This window comes from Brachyistius frenatus, unplaced genomic scaffold (assembly GCF_029030835.1).
Source record: "Brachyistius frenatus isolate BFR_SWC_R1_liver_20210118 unplaced genomic scaffold, ASM2903083v1 Contig_51, whole genome shotgun sequence".
Taxonomy (NCBI): domain Eukaryota; kingdom Metazoa; phylum Chordata; class Actinopteri; family Embiotocidae; genus Brachyistius; species Brachyistius frenatus.
The window spans coordinates 1,725,369-1,744,358 of record NW_027210650.1 but is presented as its reverse complement, the minus strand read 5'-3'; the positions used below and the strand labels follow the sequence as shown (position 1 = coordinate 1,744,358).

The 18,990-nt window shown below is 40.4% G+C and overlaps 2 protein-coding genes and 1 non-coding gene across 5 annotated transcripts; 2 read left to right on the top strand and 1 right to left on the bottom strand.

The window, feature by feature from the left end:
* The first annotated feature begins 104 nt into the window (after nt 1-104).
* On the top strand, nt 105-7,645 carry LOC138624420 (kelch domain-containing protein 1-like). Of its 2 annotated transcripts, XM_069704616.1 has the most exons (13): nt 105-353; nt 1,197-1,267; nt 1,649-1,766; nt 2,556-2,668; nt 2,884-2,974; nt 3,151-3,249; nt 3,512-3,586; nt 4,106-4,164; nt 4,293-4,405; nt 4,719-4,791; nt 4,947-5,031; nt 5,958-6,037; nt 7,278-7,645. In XM_069704616.1, exons 1-13 carry the CDS (start codon nt 252-254, stop codon nt 7,411-7,413), a joined length of 1,215 nt encoding a protein of 404 aa, XP_069560717.1. In that variant the 5' UTR covers nt 105-251; the 3' UTR covers nt 7,414-7,645. The 2 variants fall into 2 exon arrangements, with proteins under 2 accessions (XP_069560717.1, XP_069560718.1); XM_069704617.1 differs by lacking the exon at nt 7,278-7,645 and having other exon boundaries at nt 5,136-5,966.
* Nucleotides 7,642-16,755, bottom strand: LOC138624422 (LIM and SH3 domain protein 1-like). Of its 2 annotated transcripts, XM_069704618.1 has the most exons (8): nt 16,579-16,755; nt 15,404-15,498; nt 14,459-14,543; nt 12,187-12,294; nt 10,941-11,048; nt 9,258-9,327; nt 9,002-9,090; nt 7,642-8,441 (listed from the first exon to the last, which is right to left on the bottom strand). In XM_069704618.1, exons 1-8 carry the CDS (start codon nt 16,645-16,647, stop codon nt 8,268-8,270), a joined length of 798 nt encoding a protein of 265 aa, XP_069560719.1. In that variant the 5' UTR covers nt 16,648-16,755; the 3' UTR covers nt 7,642-8,267. The 2 variants fall into 2 exon arrangements, with proteins under 2 accessions (XP_069560719.1, XP_069560720.1); XM_069704619.1 differs by lacking the exon at nt 12,187-12,294.
* An 820-nt stretch (nt 16,756-17,575) lies between these two features.
* trnac-gca (transfer RNA cysteine (anticodon GCA)) lies at nt 17,576-17,647 on the top strand. The gene has a single exon. It is a non-coding gene; the product is annotated as a tRNA-Cys (tRNA).
* Nucleotides 17,648-18,990: the final 1,343 nt, after the last annotated feature.

Sequence of the window (18,990 nt, the reverse complement as noted above, 5' to 3'; positions counted from 1 at the left end):
AGGAGTAACCAGCCTGAAAAACACGTTTCACTAACCCTCCAATCCAGTCGGCTTTTCTCTCTCTCTCTCTCTCAGCAGAAGCTCTAAACCAGTCAGGACTCTGAGCCTCCAGGACGTTCAAGCTTTAACACCCCTGTAAAAAAAACACAACAACATTTGAGTTATTTCTGTTTCTGAAGAGTTTTTTTTGTTTTTGTTTTTGTTTTTGTGGCGGTGAAAGCGCTGACAGTCGGAGCGCCCCGGGTTCCGGGATGGATGCTGCCCGGACAGACGCGCCGGCGACCCCGCTGAAGAGGAGCAACCACACGGCGTTCACGCACAACAACACCCTGCACGTCTGGGGAGGTTATCAGGTGAGAGAGCTGTCGGGCTGTAATTCTACCTGCGCAGGTAAATCAGCGAGCAGTCAGGAAACAAACGAGCCTTTTTTTTTTTTTTTAAAGTGTCCAGTTACTCCGGTGTTCATTTGAAATAAGACTACCAAGATTTAAGAGAGTGCAGAGATAATTAACTTGGATAAATGCCATATTTAAGAGTCACATTTCTTAGATAATGGCCTGCAGAAATGAACCAAAGACTTTTACTGACAACTTCCATGCACGTAAATCCTACTTTCATGTATTTATTTTCTTAAATGGTGAATTTGGGAGGTGGCAGTTTGCGCTGTCCAATATTTTGGCAAGCTTAATTGATCAAATTAGTTTGTGATAAGTGTTAAATACACCTCAATTAAAAAAAAAAAAAAAGCACCAGCAGCTGCGGCCTTCAACTCAAGCTAAAAATCTGCTTTTCCTTGTGCTTTGGTGTCCCTTAAACTGTCAGCTGGGTGTCTAATCTGTGCACATTGATGTGGGGTGGGGGGAGAGAATGTCAAAATGGTCTCCAAAAGAAGAACCGGGGGGGAGGAGGGGGCTTTTGTGAAACTTTACATGCAGGGACATGTTTCAACAAGGAAACCCATTTCTCAAACTGCACCTTGTTGCATCCAGATTGTTTCCATGTCCACAATTTCCATTTACGGGAGCAGAAAATAAAAAATGTAGGCATGTGAACAGTTTGGCCAGATTTTGATGTCGGTGGCCTCTCGGACGACAAAACTTTTTTTTTTTTTTTTTTTGGATAAAATGTGGGTAAAATAGTCTTTTTATTAAAATTATTTTCCTCCATGACTTCATCTGCTCTTTGTTTCCTCACAGGTAGTTGAAGGACAGGATGTCATGTTGCCCCATGATGAGATATGGCTCCATGATTTGGCCAGCGGGACCTGGTACGAAAGAAAGATGACCGTTATCAGCCGAGATGAAAGCTGTGTCACCTTGACATTTATAATCTGCGGATGTCCGCCTGTTTTTGATTTAAAATAGTTCTTTAAAAGCGGGATGAACGCGGTACAGGCTCGATTTAAAGAGCAAAGATTACAGTTAAAGGGAGAATTTGTCGGAAGAATTCAAATAAAAAACAGTGTTTTGTTGTTTTTATGGTTATCTCAGTCAGATGCAACGAGTTCTTGGTGTTTCTGTTGAAACCTCAGCCAACCCTCACCAGTGTTTACTTTACATAACGTGTGGGTTTCAAGGATTTACAATTGTTCGACCTTCTCCCTGTTGCTGCGCTCGTTTCCGTTGTCCTGTGTGTTGTTGTGTGACAGGGAGCGGCGGGAGATCACAGGAGACATCCCGCCTGACTTATCGGGCTTCTGCGGCGCCAATATGAACGGCACACTCTACATCTTCGGAGGGTGGGACCCCGCCGGGTACTCCAACCAGGTGAGACCCCGCGGACGACCACGTTAGGCTCCTTTTGGGCCAAGTCACAGAGCTGGTAAATACTCCTGAGAGACACTTGGCACTGTTTTGTAGGAGTCATTTATTTGTTTTTCTTAAGAGGTCGACATACTGGAATCGCTGTTTAATTGTGTATTTTGTGTATTATTTTGTGAATTTGAACGGCTGCTATTTCCCTTGTAAACGAGATTCTGCTCTCAATGGGACTTCCTGGTAAAATAAAAAATAAAATAAATAAATATATATAAATTATACAAAAAATATTAAGTCTACTTCAAAATATTTTCAACATTTAGCCATTTTTCACAAGCGCAGACCCCAATTTTCCACTTAAATCAAAGGACTGAGCTGGAAATGACGCGCTGTATATCCTTGCTGAGTTTAAAGCTACATATGTCGATTATATTTTTCTTATTTGGCATAACATCTGCAAGAAAATGTGTCATTTCTAGCTACATTAAGGATAAACTGAGCTGCAGCCTGTGAAACGGATTAAAAAAAAAAAAAACCTGCCCGAAGAAAACGAGCAGCTCATCCACCAACAAAACTGGAACGTCTCAACAATCATCAGAAGGATTGAAAATTCACAACAACAGGATGGCTTGTATCGACTTTTCTAGCTTCGTGAGTTCAAAATTCACGCGCCTCCGATTTGATTTGCGATCAAATACGCGCAAAGCGGCCGTTGACACCAGCTGTGATCTATGTTTAGCATTTAATTAGCAGATCTTGGCATGCCGAGAGGCGAAGCTAAGCTGCCGTGTCTTGTAGATGTACAGCGTGGACCTCTCGGAGCAGCGCTTCTCGTGGAAGAGAGTGACCGACACCAAGGGATCGACGCCCTCCCCACGTTACAAGCACTCCTGCTGGACTCACAGAAACAGGTCAGTTCTCTCCTGCGGGAGATCGCAAAGCATCCAAACTGCAGGGAACGAGCTCCACCCGCCCGTCACACCGCGAGGAACACGTCGTTTTAATGACGCATTGTTGTTTAGTTGAGAGATGTTTTAAGATTTTTTTTTTTTTTTTTGTCGCCGGTTTTCCTTTTAATTTAATTTGTGACTCGATGGTTTGCCGTGTTTGTTTTTTTTTGGTGCAGATTAATCTACTTTGGTGGATATGGATGTAAAACCATCAGGGAGGTACGAGACACGTCGTCTTCAAGCTTCGTTTTGGACGAGATCTCCTGGGTAAGTGATCATGATCACTGAGCCGCGTAATTACTGTGTGAAAATACATTTATCTCTTATGGGTATTTTATTTTTTTTTTTTTAATAAATGCAAATAATGCAGAGATTTCATTAGTTAATCTTCTTCAGCATAAAACTGGTTGTTACTGATAATATTCCAAATTTTTGCCTTTTAGACGACAATCGGAGACGCGTTATTTCGGTGCTGGGGGTGGAACAACGAGGTCAACGTGTTTGACACGCACACTGCCGCGTGGAGCATGCCGGAGACTGAAGTGAGGACAGCATCATGGTCTAGTGATGTTCTTTTTCGGTCCTCTTCTGTACTTTCAGACGGTAACGGCATGCAGAGTGATTAGTCGGTTACGACTTGGGATGAAAACGATGCTGGAGTGTCGAAAAGAGAAAGTGTGGCAATCACTCCTTGAAAAACCACGACCCAAAACGCTCTGCAGATTTATGATGCTTTTGCAATCGTATACATGTATACATGCACCCTATCTTGGGTGTAATGGAGTGTGTTTCGTCTCCGTCCAGGGTCCTGCCCCTGTCCCGAGAAGCTGCCATGCCAGCGCCCTGCTGGGGAGCAAAGGTTACATCACCGGTGGTATGGTGAGCGGCTCGGTTACTAACGGGCAAAAGTATGTGGACACCTTTTGTACTTTTGGTAGTTTGGTGCAGCTTTTTCATTATTTCTGCTCGTCCTCGAAAGGGATGTCTTACTGCACCAACATGTTTCAGACAATGTTGTGGTAACATTTTGGGAGGGGAGGGCCCTTTTCCTGTTTCAACATCCCTTTCCTGTCGTGACATGGCGCTCCCCTCCCGCACGAACGCAGAGCCGGTAAAGAAACCTTTTGAGTTTGGTGTGGAAGAACTGAAACATCGGGCCTCATCGAAAAACCTTCAGGATGGACTGGTACACTGAATGTGAGCCAGGACCTTATCACTCAACATCAATGTTGGACTTAATTGATACGCATGACAGAAGAGTAATGGTTTTGTAAAGAGGTGTCACATATGGGTTCAAATGTTCAGGCGTCCACATACTTTTGTGCGTGCAGACTAATGTACACACTCCATTGAAAATACTTCCAGATCGGTCGGACTGTCTTTTCCTGTGTTTTGCAGGAGTTGGCAGAGTTGGACGTTTCCTGTTTAGACCTGGACACCTGGACCTGGACCAAATTGTAAAACTTCCTTCAATCTTATAAGCTTTTTTTTTGTTTGTTTTGTTTTTTTTAAATGTATATTTTTAAACTCCACAGCTTTAGTTTTCAGTAACTTAACCGGCCACTGCTGCATTGTTTTCACTCAGCGACATCCCGCCTTCGTGTGCACCTCTGGGCCGCTCGATGCACACCATGACGTCCGTGTTGCATAACGCGCTCTTCGTTTACGGAGGTCTCGGTATCGACGAAAACACTCTGAGTAAGCCCCGCCCCCCAGAACGATACCCTGCGTTTTGTTCAGCATTTTTGTGGTTGTTTGTCACCATTTTAACTTTCCAGCACACAAAATTAAGTGACTTCAAAACATTCAGTAAAGTCCCTCGGTACTCGGCCTGATGTCAAATGTTGAAACTACCAGGAAAAACACGTCATCTGCACGATTTTAACGATTCTCATCTAATTACATTCTTTAAATTTAAGTCTTGAAACAGAAGCTCGCTCAAGTGGATGTTTTTATGATGTTCCTATGGTTCAGTCTGTATTTGAACCACGTGTCTCTTCCTTTTTTTTAGATGATGCCTGGCAGTTTGACACACAAACGAGAGAGTGGACCAAATTGAAGCACCCACACGAAGACAAGCCCAGGTAGACGATTCTGCATGTTACAGCTCCCCGTTTATGAAAAGCTAAATGATGCAAACTTCAAAAGAAACCATAATACGAGATATTTCACTTTAGTGAACATCTCTTTCACAATGATTCCCCCTCCCTTTTTTTTTTCCTATTTATTCGCCCGTCAGGGTTTGTCACACGGCGTGCCTGGGAAGTGACGGCGACGTCGTGGTGTTCGGGGGAAGCAGCAACCTCCGCATCCTCAGAGACTCGGTACGACATGAAAGATGGTCAATTGCTCTTTTTTTTTTGTTTTTTGTTTCTATTTGTTGTCGCAAAAACTCGAGTAAAGTGTTTTTTGTTTTTTCCTCTTCCAGACTTGAGCCAAGAAAACTGCGGCGTTCCACCTTTCTGAATGCGATACCCTTAAATCCCTTTTACTTCTGTGATGTAATTTGCTGAGTGGACCAATTATAGCACAGCCATTAGGTAGAAGTGCTGCGTTAAGAAATCTTAAGTGGTTTAAGGACTCAGACTGTGACGTGCACATGCACTACATGGCAATGATTTCCCATGCGCGTGTTGAAACTTGCAGCGTGAGACTGTAAGGTCAGCGGTCACACTCTTGTCGGGCTGCAGCTTTAGCATGAATGCTAATGTCAGTGTGGTATATAGCAGGTGTCATGTTTACCATTGCAGCTCAAGTTCGTATACTATCTTTGGCTAATTATCCATAAACAGTCTTCAAATTAGCTGAGCATGATGGGAATGTTTTTGGTGACTTTTAAAAAAACAAACAATTTTTTTTTATTTTTTTATTTTTTAAATACATGCAAAGTATGTGCATTTTCACCGGTTGGTGGCTCTAAAGGAAAAGCTAATGACCAGCAAATTTATTGAATATTAATTCCAGTAGGTGATCATCATTTTGTTGATATTTCACTTTTTGTGGGAACCTTTCCAATATTTGTTGAGATTTCTGTCTGAATTAAAGTGGCACAGCAAAAATCAGAATCATGCTGATACCATAACTAAAAAGCAAAAGGGTTTCATTTTGCTTTTTTTTTGGTTTAAAAAAAAAAAAAAAAAATTGTTGTTGTTTGTATCTATTTTAAAAGGCTGAAAATATACAAGTAAAGAAATCAGGATTTTTACGTATCGTCCAATCTAATGTGATTATTGAATCCTACCGTTGTCAGGTGGCCGTTCTGAGGGCTCCGTCACAAAACCACTGCAGTGACGTGTTCATCTTCCAGACGCAGCCGTACTCTCTCTTCAGGTAACGAATTAAAACCAGCCATCAGCTCTGAATCCAGATTGTCGTTCAGTTTCTCGTGTTGCGTCGGCGGTCGGTTGCCACTGTACGTTGGTTGCGTGTCGTCACCGTCCGCACGCGCGATTAAGCAGTTTTACCAAAGTCCACAGAGACGCTTTAAACACTCGCAGCTATTAAAGCTCTGAGCTGCGCGGCCGAGGACGTGGTGTTGATGCCAATGAGCTTTACCTTGTTCTCCTGCGTGGGAACACGGAGGCTGTGGCACGTTCACGGGAACCGGTCGGATTAAAGTCGCTCACTTGAGTGTAAAGTGGCGTTCGGTGAGTTTTATCGCAGCGCATGTAACAAGCTTGGAACATTTTGCACCACAAACAGAAGAAATATTTCTTGCTACAATGAGGTGAGGATGAGACTCCTAGTGGCACTGAGTGGTATTGCACTTCGGCATCGCCTTTACGTTGCAGATCGAGAAACTACTTTTTATTTTTATTTTTATAGTCTATGGGTCTCTGATGCTATACTAACATTAGCATGCACCACAGTCGGTGCACTGCTTTCTTAGAAAACATGTTCTTATTTTAATTTAGCGTGTTAGTCTGAAAGGTAGCCTGTTTGGGAACTTTTCTTCCCAAACACCAAGAACAGCTGAGGCTTATGGAAATGTTTAGCATGTGTTAAATAATAAACTAACGTATTGCAACGACCGCTAATCGCTCATACAATGTCCAATGAATTAACTGTAATGAGATGCAGAGAATAAGAGGAGCTTAACTTCCACAGTACTCAAGTTAAGAGATCACTGAAGGTATTCAAATGAATCCTGAAAACTTGAACACGTTTACCAAATTTCATGGCAACCCATTCAACAGCTGTGAAGACATTTCACCCTAAAATATCGACATTAAAAGGATCAGTGAAATATCTTGCTATTAAATTTGTTCCATACATTGATGGTTGATAGAGGATGAACTCGAAAGAATATCCACACTTTGCTGCTTTTAAAATTTTTTTTTTTTTTTTTTTTAAGGCTTGTTGAAGTATTATTATTGTTCTTTCATGCAGTCTTACGAGTGTAAACTCTGCAAACGGACCACAAACGTGCAAAAGCCGCCACACGGCACGTCAGTTGTGTAAAACTCGAGTCATTTTTCAAGCCCACAACTCCAGTCACTCATGAATGAATTAAACCTGAATGCTTTCGATCTGCATCCGAACACGCTGCGTGTTCTTCTCTCCTCTGCAGACTGTGTGAGGATTTCATCGGAGGAAACCCGGAGCTGTTCAAGAAGCGGCTCGACTACCTGCCGTCCAAACTGCAAAGGAAAATCAACAAGAGAGTGGCCTATTTCTCCGCTGCCAAGCTGAGCGTTACAGCTTGAAGAGGACTTTTCTTTTTGTTTTGTTTGTTTGTCGTGACGTGATTCTGAGCCAGTCGATACTTGGGAGAACCGTTTAAATTTTTTATGTGGTGAATAATCTTTGGTGCTAAAGTCCCCGTTTTTAACTGAAGAGACTTTGTTTACAAATACTGACTTTATTTTAAACACCCAGTTAAGGTAAACTTTTACTCCATTTAACTGTTTGATGTTTTTGAATAAAGATAAGTATTTCACATGATACTGTGATGTTTATTATCACCTCCACAGTGGAAAAAAAATGCTGCAGAACAAAAGCATACATGAAGCAAAAAAAAAAAAAAATCAATTCAACACACATAAATATTCCACTTTTAATCAGATCGGCTCAAATGACTTAATCATAAGATGTATGATTTATCTTTCGCAAATTCACATCAAACCAGTGTTTTATGAGATTTACAAGCAGTTAGTTACGACGACGGTTAGAGAACGTATAAACGGTTTGATTTGACACTTGAGCCGCAGCTAAGGCTGCATTTACTGCTGAGGAACATGGACATAAAAAGGTAAATGTTACCTGAGAAAGATACAAAAATTATATAGGTGTGAAATATTGTAGTAAACTGTCGATTATTGTTCTTTTTGTGAATGCATTAACTATGATTTCCTCATTTCCCATTGTTACAGACAGAATACCAAAACCACAATCTCTTTAATTACGTTTGAAAGTCCCATTTCTAACAAAAAGGCAAAGTAGAACCAGGCAGGGATGTTTAAAAAAAAAAAAAAAAAAAAAAAAAGATTTCTTCATTTGCAAAAGCTGATTATGAAGCCTGACTGCAGGTGGTGGACCAACTGATGTCTGTTTGTCTGTCTCACACGGGTCGGACGTAGTTAGCGGGCAGCAGGCCGCGCTGCCCCGTGCGCTGGTTGCATCCGAACATCCACCCCTCGTCGATGGGCTCCACGTCTAAGATCAGATCGCCTTCCTGGAGGGAAACTTCATCTGCCTCTGCTGCCGTGTAGCTGTATAAGGCCTGGTAGCGCTTCTGAGTGAAACAAACACACACACACAAGATTCACAGACATATAATATAGCATAAAGAGTATAAAGAGTCTAAATAATGGAATAATTTGCATTGAATTTCCAAATAAACACTTTCATCCAACATATACTGCACAGATACATTTACAAACTACACATGTAGCTTCCAGAGACTAAAAACACACCCATAAATATGTTCACACACAAATGCACAGGAACACATACACACTTTGGAAATGATTTAAAAAAAAAAAAAAAGAAGCAAATCGGAGACTTTTGTTGACAAACTTAAAAACTAAAACACTACCGAGCATCGTCACGAGACTGAAAAACAACAATACAATTTTATATAAAAAACATTTTTTAAAGTAAAAAAAAAAGTTGAGTAAAACACAAACACACACACAGTGTCACGCCAACAGCATGTAATACAGCCGCCAGCCCACCAGAGGACTCGTGGTAGCTGCTGTGTAGCTACATATGGATTTTTGAATGAGAATGATCATAATAATCGGAGCGTCCACATACTTTTGGCCATGTTGTGTTTCCATGTCTTGGCCTTACCCCTCCACTATGTGGTGCTACTGCAGCAGGGCGCACTGGTCCAGCGGGCTGACTGAATCTCTCAGGGTTGAATGGTTGCTCCTCATAGTCTACACACACACACACACACACACACACACACACACACACACACACACACACACACGCGCACGCGCACGCACACACACACACACACAGAAAGTTAATACACATCTTCAAAGGTAAATACCATTTTTTAGAGGACTACAGTACTTCAGTGTGTAATGATACGCCTCACCTTGTCTGTTTTCAGGAGGAGGTGCGTCGCTTCTAATCTTGCTCCTCTCAAATTCTTCGTGGTACTTTATCTACACACACACACACGCACACACACACACACACACACACACACACACACACACACACACACACACGTACACACACACGTACACACACACGTACGTTAAATCCATGAGGTGCACTGAACTCTCACATTTGACTGTTCACCCTCGACTAGTCGTTCCTCTGTGAGAAGCGGCTCACCATTTTAGGAGGTGCTGAGAGATGCCGAGGAGATCTGATCTCAGTTTCAGAGGCAACAGTTTCAGAAGAGAAACAAATCGCTCTGTCTGCCCTCGGCTTTCATATTCATATTTTAGAAGAAAAGCCATTCAAAAAAGATTTAAAGTATGAAATTAAACGTTTACACAAAAGCAAATAGTTTTAGAGTTTCTTAAAGAATCAAATAAATACCTTTATTGATCATCCTGTAATACAATATCTTACATCCTCACGGTTAGTGTTCAAATATGTTATTTTGTTGAGAGCATTACTAAGTGTTGATTCATGTTTTTGTCAACAAATATTGCTCCTTTAATGTGCACCAATATGAGAAGCTGGTGTATAAACATATGATTGAAACTATAGTTAAACAGTTGTAATATAAAATAAGTTTTCATAGTACTCACGTATAATTGTTTACAAATACTGTACCTTAATAAACATCCTTATACAACTACATTATAAGGCATTAAATGTCTTGACATTACTTCTAATTATAAAATTGATCATCCAATGCAAAACAATGTTTTTTATTCGCTTTAAAAACCTCTTTGGTGTTATATTATATGAATATAAATGATGATTAGAATATTTTAGAGAGGGTTTTGGCACAACCGCTGTAAAATGTATTGGAATGAAGTTCCAGGTTTTTAGGGAAGAGGATGAGGAAACTGTTGCAGCCCCTGGTGACCTCAGCAAACCGCAAGAGGACAAAACAGAAACAAGATTTTGTGGGAAAAATACTGGAGGAAGAGGGATGCATTAAAAAAAAAAAAAAGTAAATATATATAAAAAAAAAGTAGGAAGACTGGGTGGAAGAAAAAGATACAACCAGCTGTGTTTGTGTGTGTGTGTGTGTGTGTGTGTGTGTGTGTGTGTGTGTGTGTGTGTGTGTGTGTGTGTGTGTGTGTGTGTGTGTGTGTGTGTGTGTGTGTGTGTGTGTGTGTGTGCGTGTGTGTGTGCGTGTGTGTGTGTGTGCGTGTGCGTGTGTGTGTGTTTCAGTGTGGTATGCATGCCTCTGTATGTGTGGAAAGCATTTCACTTTGTCTCCACAGCTGAGAGACTTTTGACCATATAGGGCAGCTGCTCCTCCGTGGACGAGGAGAAATGTCTGAAATGCGCCTGTGTGTCTCTGCAGGATCGTACTCGGACATCTTTTCTCTGCAGCACTTTGTTCTCTCTGTTCACGTCTCGGCTTTGTGGAACTGAACTCGTCCGTAAATATTAAGAGTCCTGCTGTGAAAGCACTCCTGGTATTATGTTTTGGGAAACTAAAAAGGCTCGTTTGTTATCCGCTGAATCTCCTTCTTGTATGTGGCCATGACCAGCGAAATACAGACCAGATGTTTCTCTGTGAACTTGGATAAAGAAAGATTTTTGTTCTCCGCACAGCATTAGAAGAAACTTTTAAGACACTCACATCACTGATCTGCTCTTGCGTCTTCTTCAGTCTCTGCATCTCCGGAGTGTCGGTCACCACGCTGAACCCTTTGCCCTTGTTCTTCTCAAAGTCCTCCTTGTAAAGGGCCTGCAAACATCAGTCTCATTTTAGAGGAATAGTTTGAAGCCTTTGGAAAACTCTGCTTCCTGAAGGAGATTTAGATGAGATGATTGATACCGCTTTAACCCTTTCCACCCTGGATGTCCATGGACTATATGTAGAAATGAACACAGCCTACAGGTCTAATACAGAAGTACCTTAAAGTGAAATACCACTAAGGGCCACTAGGGGCTGGCTGCAAGAAAAAGGCTCCTATAATCTCCCATTCAACTTTATAAAGTCAATAAAAAAAAAATTCACAATTTGTTAAATTCTCTCCTTGTGATCAGTGTTCCTGTTCTTGTCTTGTTATAAAACGTTATAACAGTTAAAGCTCTTATTTACTCCTTAAATGACAGTTCTGATGAGGTGGAATTAAAAATGTCAGTTTTTCCTTCTTTTTTTTTTTCGCCTGGTAATAATAAGTTGTATTCTAGAAATGCAAAACAATAAACACATGCATGATTTTATCTTTGATATATGAGAAATAACCAGAGTTATAAGATGATGCTGCGTTCAGGGCCAGTCGGCATCAGTTAAGTGACATCTTTATGCTGTAAGATGCAGAGTAAAACACTACAAAAGTAAAACCTCTCTCTTCCCACAGGGACAGTGTTTCCAAGTTGTTTTGTTTTTTCTTATAACCCCTCAATATAAAGTGACGTCTACTTGTAATATTCTCTTCGAAGACATTTTCTCTTTTATTTTGAAAAAGTGTCAAAAAGGAAAACTTAATGGTTTTTCACAAGAACAAGCAAAAGATTAATGATTAAGTCTGATAATAAATATTATTTTTGACCAACAGCTGCCCTTTTCTGATTTATGGGTCCTCTTTTGCACTTGATGATGAATCCAACATAACCTGAACGCAGCGTCGGATCAACACCACTTATGAATGATTTAACAAACACGTAAACAAACAGATCTTATAGAAGCCCCATGCAGACATGCAGACACAAACATGGTTAGAAGTCGGAAAGACGTCACATCTAAAACTCCCTAAAAAGGAGGGAAAGGAGGTCGACGGATGAACATTCATGACGCTGTAGAGGTAACAAATAAATGTCAGATTCAGAGGTCTGAGAGTATTAAATGCTCGGCGGGCTTTGAGGTGAACCGGACATACGTGACTGATCTGGTCCTGTGTCTTCTTCATTCTCTGCATCTCCGGCGTGTCGGCCACCACGCTGAACCCTTTGCCCTTGTTCTTTTCAAAGTCCTCCTTATAGAGCGCCTGCAAATTTTGTCATTCATCAGGATTCAGGGAAACTCAGTCTATAGTGCTCATTTTGATCTCAGACAAAAAAGGGGGTTCAGGAAGACAGATGAGCCTAAACAGGGTTATACTCTTTAACAATGGCCCCAAATAGATGATAAGGTTAGTTGTTTTTAACTCGGCCTGAATCAGAAACACAGATAAACACGCTCGTGGCGGGGTTTTTTTAAGCTGCTATTTGTCACATTTCCTTGTGAGTTTAGGCCTCGGCGAAACACTCGCAGCATTAAAATAAAACTAAAAGTGTTTATTTGAAAGTAAATCTGACACCCCACACGTCGCACACACACACACACACACACACACAAACACAATGAGTCACGTCCCTGCTATGAGGAATATGCTGCCTCGGTGAGAGAGCTCCACTGCCGGGACTTTTATGGGTATAAAGAATGAACTGGGTTGGTTGGATGAAACCGGAGGAGAGGACGGAGAGAGAGAGAGAGAGAGAAGGAGAGAGGGAGAAGGAGGAGGAAACGTTTTCTGGTGTACATTTGATCTTGATGTCATCGTAGCAATTATGTAGCATAACAACTCAGTGATGTTACACGATTGTTTCAAATGGTTTTTAACCAAAAATGGAGCCACGATCGCACCAGTTTGTGGTGTTACATCAGGTGCTGAAGTGTAATGAAACATCCCACTGCTCAGATTTCATTTATTTCATTGCGTGCTTTTAATTCCCGAGTATATTTTCTCCCGTGCACGGGGTTTTGTAGTTTTCCCTTCTTCTGTGCTTCCAACCAAACAGTCATGCAGATGTTTCACCCGCGTGGTTTCTTTTCTTTACGCACGTTTACACACAAACCTTCAAAAACAGGACGATGGTGATGGATTTTAATCTGATGTCATGTCGAAGCATGTAATACACCCGTCGGTCCACTAGAGGACAACGTGTCAGCGTCACGTTTTGTTTCGTCTTTGCGTGGTTAGATTTAGAAAAAAAGATCCTAGTTTGGGTTCAAATTAGTAGTTTTAAGATAAGTAAGGTTATGTACATCATTTCATGTAAATCACTTAAGTTAAATTCATCACATGACCTCTGTCATCAATCAATCTGTGGTATGAGTTATTAATTGTTATTATATTTATAATTGTAGTATAAAATAGTTTAAATAAAGATGTCTGTCCTGCAGATTTTTTTTTCTCGCAGGTGAAGAATAATTTGGAGTCTTTTAAATATGCATATCATACTTTGGGAAACAAGTTTATTTGTGTTGTTTCAGAGATTACCTAGCATTATGCCAAAATAGGAAATTAGCCTATTTTAGCATAAAGGCTGGAAGCAGCGAGAGACAACCAGCCTGACTCTCTCTATAGATGAAAACAAACGTCCACCAATAAGCTCACACAATCAATGCATCTCAGCTGTTTAATTTCTGCACATGCAGACATGTAAAAATGACAAATAGTGGTTATTTGTTGTAACAGTTTCTCGGAGAACAAAACAGGTCAAAGGTGAAGCAGTATTCAGGTCACCAGATTCTCCTCTTCTCTGTAGATTTGAAGCGTCTTAGAGTCTGCGAGTGTCCTACAAACACTTTGCAGACACGCAGCCTTAAATGGACATAAACTAACTTTTCTGTACCTTTTGCAGGAGAAGAAAAAGCTTCACCTCCAAACGTTGAGTGACATGAAAATCCTCAAAGAAAAGTCGAAACTGTAGAGAAATCTTTTTAATTTTTGCGTGACTTGGAGAGCTCATCCCCTTTGTTCAGATTAAACTGCTGGCGGTGAGATCAGATTAGAGCGTAAGAACAGTTGAGCCGGTGCCACATGACAGACTGAGAGGAAGAGTGTATCCAGGTGTCAAATGTAAAACACAAGAAACATTTCTGCCTCATATACGTCAGATTTGATTGCGCTGTAAAAGTAAAATTTTAAATCTTAACGTCAAAGTTAAGCTCTCTTGCTCTTATTTTTTTTTAGCATTGGGTCAAAGGGCTCATTTGATTTAACTGAAGGAGAGCAGACAGGTGCGTCCTCGTTTCCTGCTGTGAGGCCGCTGAGTGAAGGAAACGGATCCACCGAGGCCACGATGACCCAAAGAGATTAGAAGAAGAAAACCGGGACAGAGCAGGAAAGAGAGCAGAGAGGGAGGACCGATCCGGGAGGCGCTCACCTGACTGTTGAGCATGCTCTGTTGTTTGAGACGCAGATTCTCGGGGGTGTCGGTCACGATGGTGAAGGAGGTTTTGGGGTAATGCCTGGGAGAAAACACAGGAGAAAAAAAAAGAAGCACATAAGAATTCCCAGACGTGTCACGCATTCAGCTGCTGAAGTTAAATGGCTTCAAAACAGAAAGAGAACAAAACAAAAAAACATATTTCTGCTGCACAAATGGTCCAGATTTTCTCTAATCTTCGCGTTGCTTCCCATAAATCAGCAGATCATTTTACCTCTTCGTAATTTTGTGTCAAGTGGTATACCGTATTGCATTTTAAGTTTTCCTTGCAACTGTTTTATTGCCTGTTTTTATTTCATTGGGTTTTTTTTTTTAGGACGGGGGAGGATTTCATTTGCTAATTTCTGCATTTCATTTTTGTGTCTTTTAATATATAGACTCACAAATGCATGAGAGAAAATGTCCTCAATGTCACAAGTTTGCAAATATGTGCCAGGACTGAGGTCGTTTTTGAATCAAGATGCAGCCAAACTCTCCTCTTCAGGTTACGATGGCTGGAGTCACGAGTCAGTCTGTCTGTTCACACTTCTCTTTTCCCATCACTTCCACACGCTGCAGCATCTCCTGTCCATCCGTGTGTCTCAGCCACCTCAGACATTACAGCCTACTCATGTCGTGACAGCTTTTATTTGTGATCGAAAAGCACTCAAGAAAAAGAAAACTTCTGATGCTTCTGGCAGTTATCAGATAACATGAAATAAGATTAACACTGTAAAAAGACAAATAAAAGATGTAATATAGATGTATGATAATACATATTGTAACTTTGTTGTCACAGTTATTAGTTGAAATATTTTGTCTGGAGTCTGGATGTCAATCCTGCTCATTCGTGGTTACGTAATAATTCAACCAATCAGGATGAGGCGTGCTGTGAACACTCACATACTGCAGTAAGGTCTCTTCTCAAAGCCTTTGTAGTTGTTCATGCTCAGGGCCATCTTGCAAACCTCACAGCTGAAACAACCTTTGTGCCAGTACTAGAAAAAAAGAGGACAGAAAATAGTCAGAGATAAAGCGTCAAATCTGTGACAAAATTCATTTCCATCCACTGAAGTGAAAGCCTGTGTTAACCTGTTAAAGAAACACCACAGAAATCGAATTCAGTCTCACTGATTGTTAACGTAATAAACTTGATATCAGTTAAAACAAGGATTTGTTGTAAAATGCTGTTACATAAGACCAGTGCTTGTGCTGCCAGTCTGTTTCTCCCATTTCTACACTGAACAAGAGCCGATAAGTGAAGGTTGCGGCACAAACCGACCAAATCAGAATGAATAATCTGAGTTTAGATGCATATTTGAACCCGTGCAGGATGTATGGCTGCACTCCAACTTCCCCTGGAACGGTTTCAGGAGATTTATCGGTCACCAAAAGGAAACACCTAAATTACAAAAGGGTGTTTTTCTGTTTGTGCAAAAACTATTTTAATATATAAACAATCATCAGCTATATATATAAACTTTCCCATGTGGGTTATTCTATGCCCTTTATGGTGCATTCACCATCACAGAAGAAGTCACTATTTTGCTTCTATTGTGTCCTTTAATTGATTCAACTAATAGAGACTGTTGCAGTAATCATGCTTTATTATTATCTGGTTATACCAGATATGATCATCTAAACAAGCTGATGATAAATTTAAAAAAAAGCCACAGACACACTTTGTCCTTTTTAAAGGTAAAGATAATGTAAGTTTGTGCTACACTTATATTGCGTGAAACATCAGAGAAAAAGATTCCATGGAGTGCACAAAAACACAATATTAATATAATGTGAGATATGCACCATCATAACAGCAACTATTATCCTACAAAACAGTTGGAGGAAAAAAAAGAAGACCTTTCCCTCTTAAGTAGTCTACTCTCTCTGACCACATTTTTAAACATTTTGACAACTTTAAAGGGTTGCATTTTAATCAAAAACCCTTTAATAGATTAGGGTTAATTAAAACTAATTTGAATTTAAAACATCCACCAAAAAAAAAAAAAAATCACAATCACAAGCTACTTGCAGATATTAGTGTAATTTGGAAATAATTTAGACTTGTATCACCTTACCTTATCAAGACAATTAATTTTTTCTGTTGGGTAAACTGGTTTATTGCATCTCCCACATGGTGGATTCATGATCTCAGCGGCGACTCACACCACAAAAAAATAAATACAAAATAAAACAAATATTCCCTGGTCCGGTTAAAAGTGTTCAGAAGGGAGAAATGGGCTGTGATGGGCAAGTGGGAGCCGAACCGTCCTGTTTGTCTGCAGGCATCTCAATTAATATACTGACTGGACTTGTAGGCGAGGAGGAGTCAGGCGTGCAGCATGGACCTCTTATGGTGCCTTCAGGAACCGTCCGATATAAGCACTTTAACTTGTTGTAGGTGGATAATAAGTTGACACACCGACGTAGAAGGGGCATCCAGGTTGTATAAAGATTGTAAGGCTTTGCAAAACTGTTGAACATTATTGAGTTGTATTTATATGTCCTGATAAAGGTTTATGAACTACGGAATTTCTGCGCGGTACCTGAAGGCAGCATCACTTGAATCACAAGGATCCTTAAAAGGAGTAGAAAGTTACACGCAACATAATGTACTGTAATAAAGCTTAAAATACATTAAAACCAAGTCAAACATATTTGATGGTAAGACTGCATTTGTTTAGGAGAAAAAAAACAATAAGATTACAAAACCAAGTGAAGTCTATGGGCTATAAAGAAGAGTAGGTTTTGTAAGTCTTGCATATTTACCTCAGTATTAACCGGTGTAGAAGCCAACAGCAAAAAGTATTCACAATTATGTGAATAACTCGGAAATAGCTGAACTCTTGACAGGTAATCTTAGTGTAACTGGCGCCCTCTTCCGGTCAATGAGATAAATTGCAACCACATCTGCCATCTTGTTTTCACTGTCAACGTTAAGTTAAAAGCTTCATTATGGTTTAAACCAGGCAACACATACTAACACGCACTGTATTATATCGTAATACAAAATAAACAAATAGATGTCTCTGGCTTTATGTTTAAATACTCAACTCTTCGCCAGTGATAGACATCGGGGGTATAGCTCAGTGGTAGAGCATTTGACTGCAGATCAAGAGGTCCCCGGTTCAAATCCGGGTGCCCCCTCTTTTCGTCAAGTTTGTAGAATTTGTCCATTTATTTATGGACACAGGCTCCACATAGGAAATGATTGATCATTCAACGTTATAGTGAAGTTATTTATTAGTTAACAGCGTAAGTATAATCCATACCTGTGTCTTGGTTCACAAACTTATTCGAGCATCACTTGGACTCTACCACCCCCCCCTCCCTCCCTCACCCAATTTGAATGGTATGATCCACCTCTTCTACATACCGTCTTAATGTTGTTTTAAAGTTTTATTTGCTGCAGGTGGCTAATTAAAGTCCCAAAAGTGTTATTTACCTTCGTTCAGCCTGGTCATGTCCGTCCATCGAAATGTAAGTCATCCACTGAGATAACTTCTTTTTTGTTCAACATTTGCTAAACTAATTTGAGTGTTTTTGTTAGTCAGGCTGGCTAAATAACTTTCCGGAAATTACCTTTCAACCTGTGCAGAGTCTGTGTCCAATACCTTTCAACCTCCATTTGTCATTATCAGTCGTGTGCAAAGCTTATTGTATTTTTTGTTGTGAAGTTTACTCGTAGTTATTCGAGTTATGTTGACTAATTCAGTTCCCTACAAACATTTGGGAATATCTGTCTCAGCTCGTTATAACAGCTGAATTTCCAGGCCTCTATTTTCGGATCAGTCTGCGGGTTGTTAGATGTGTTGTGGTCTTATGGCTCCATCATGTGGCGATGTTATACGTTTTTAATTGGTCTTTCCTGTCATTTATAAATCACCCACACATACAACAGTGTTTAAGTCAATTTTGGATCTTCCTCTACTTGGATAAATCACTTCAAATGTGGACAGATTGGATATAAATAATTACTATTGTTTATCATCAAGGAGGGGCAGATATTCGTAAATTGGTGGGACATCAAACTTACACCCACAATTCAATGAATTTGATAGTTGTTATGTTACACATCGCTGTAGCTTTAGTTTAAATAATCAAAGTTATGGGAGCACAGTTGAATTAGATGCAGAGAAGATGCAGTATTAATGTGAAAGTGAGCAAAAAAAACCATGTGGGACTATTATGTTTGTACCTTGAAGGGACTTTTCCTGTAAATTTGAGAGCTCATTCACTCCATAATCAAAAATTGTAAGAGATGACGGGGTGGCTTACGTGATGCTTTTAGTACTCATTATTCATTTAGAAAGGCCTCTCTTGAACAGCATCCAGCTGCTGGTTGTGTGCACAGCTGCAGCTGCTCTGCCTTGCTGAGAGCTGGGCATGTGGTTGTTGATTAGGCTGCTGTTGTCCTCAAAAACATTCCTGCCACAACCTTTTTTTTTTTTTCCTTTCCAGCTTTTTCACCACACATTTGAGATTGACAT

What these genes read in the sequence shown, in the direction of transcription:
- LOC138624420 (XM_069704616.1), top strand. Translation starts at nt 252, where the DNA reads ATGGATGCTGCCCGGACAGACGCGCCGGCGACCCCGCTGAAGAGGAGC. An exon ending in GATTTGGCCAGCGGGACCTG is followed by an intron (nt 1,268 to 1,648) that starts GTACGAAAGAAA and finishes GTTGTGTGACAG; the next exon opens with GGAGCGGCGGGAGATCACAG. An exon ending in CCACACGAAGACAAGCCCAG is followed by an intron (nt 4,792 to 4,946) that starts GTAGACGATTCT and finishes TTCGCCCGTCAG; the next exon opens with GGTTTGTCACACGGCGTGCC.
- LOC138624422 (XM_069704618.1), bottom strand. Translation starts at nt 16,647, where the DNA reads ATGAATCCACCATGTGGGAGATGCAATAAACCAGTTTACCCAACAGAA. An exon ending in TCCTCCTGAAAACAGACAAG is followed by an intron (nt 9,091 to 9,257) that starts GTGAGGCGTATC and finishes GTGTGTGTGTAG; the next exon opens with ACTATGAGGAGCAACCATTC. An exon ending in TAGCACCACATAGTGGAGGG is followed by an intron (nt 8,442 to 9,001) that starts GTAAGGCCAAGA and finishes TGTTTCACTCAG; the next exon opens with AAGCGCTACCAGGCCTTATA.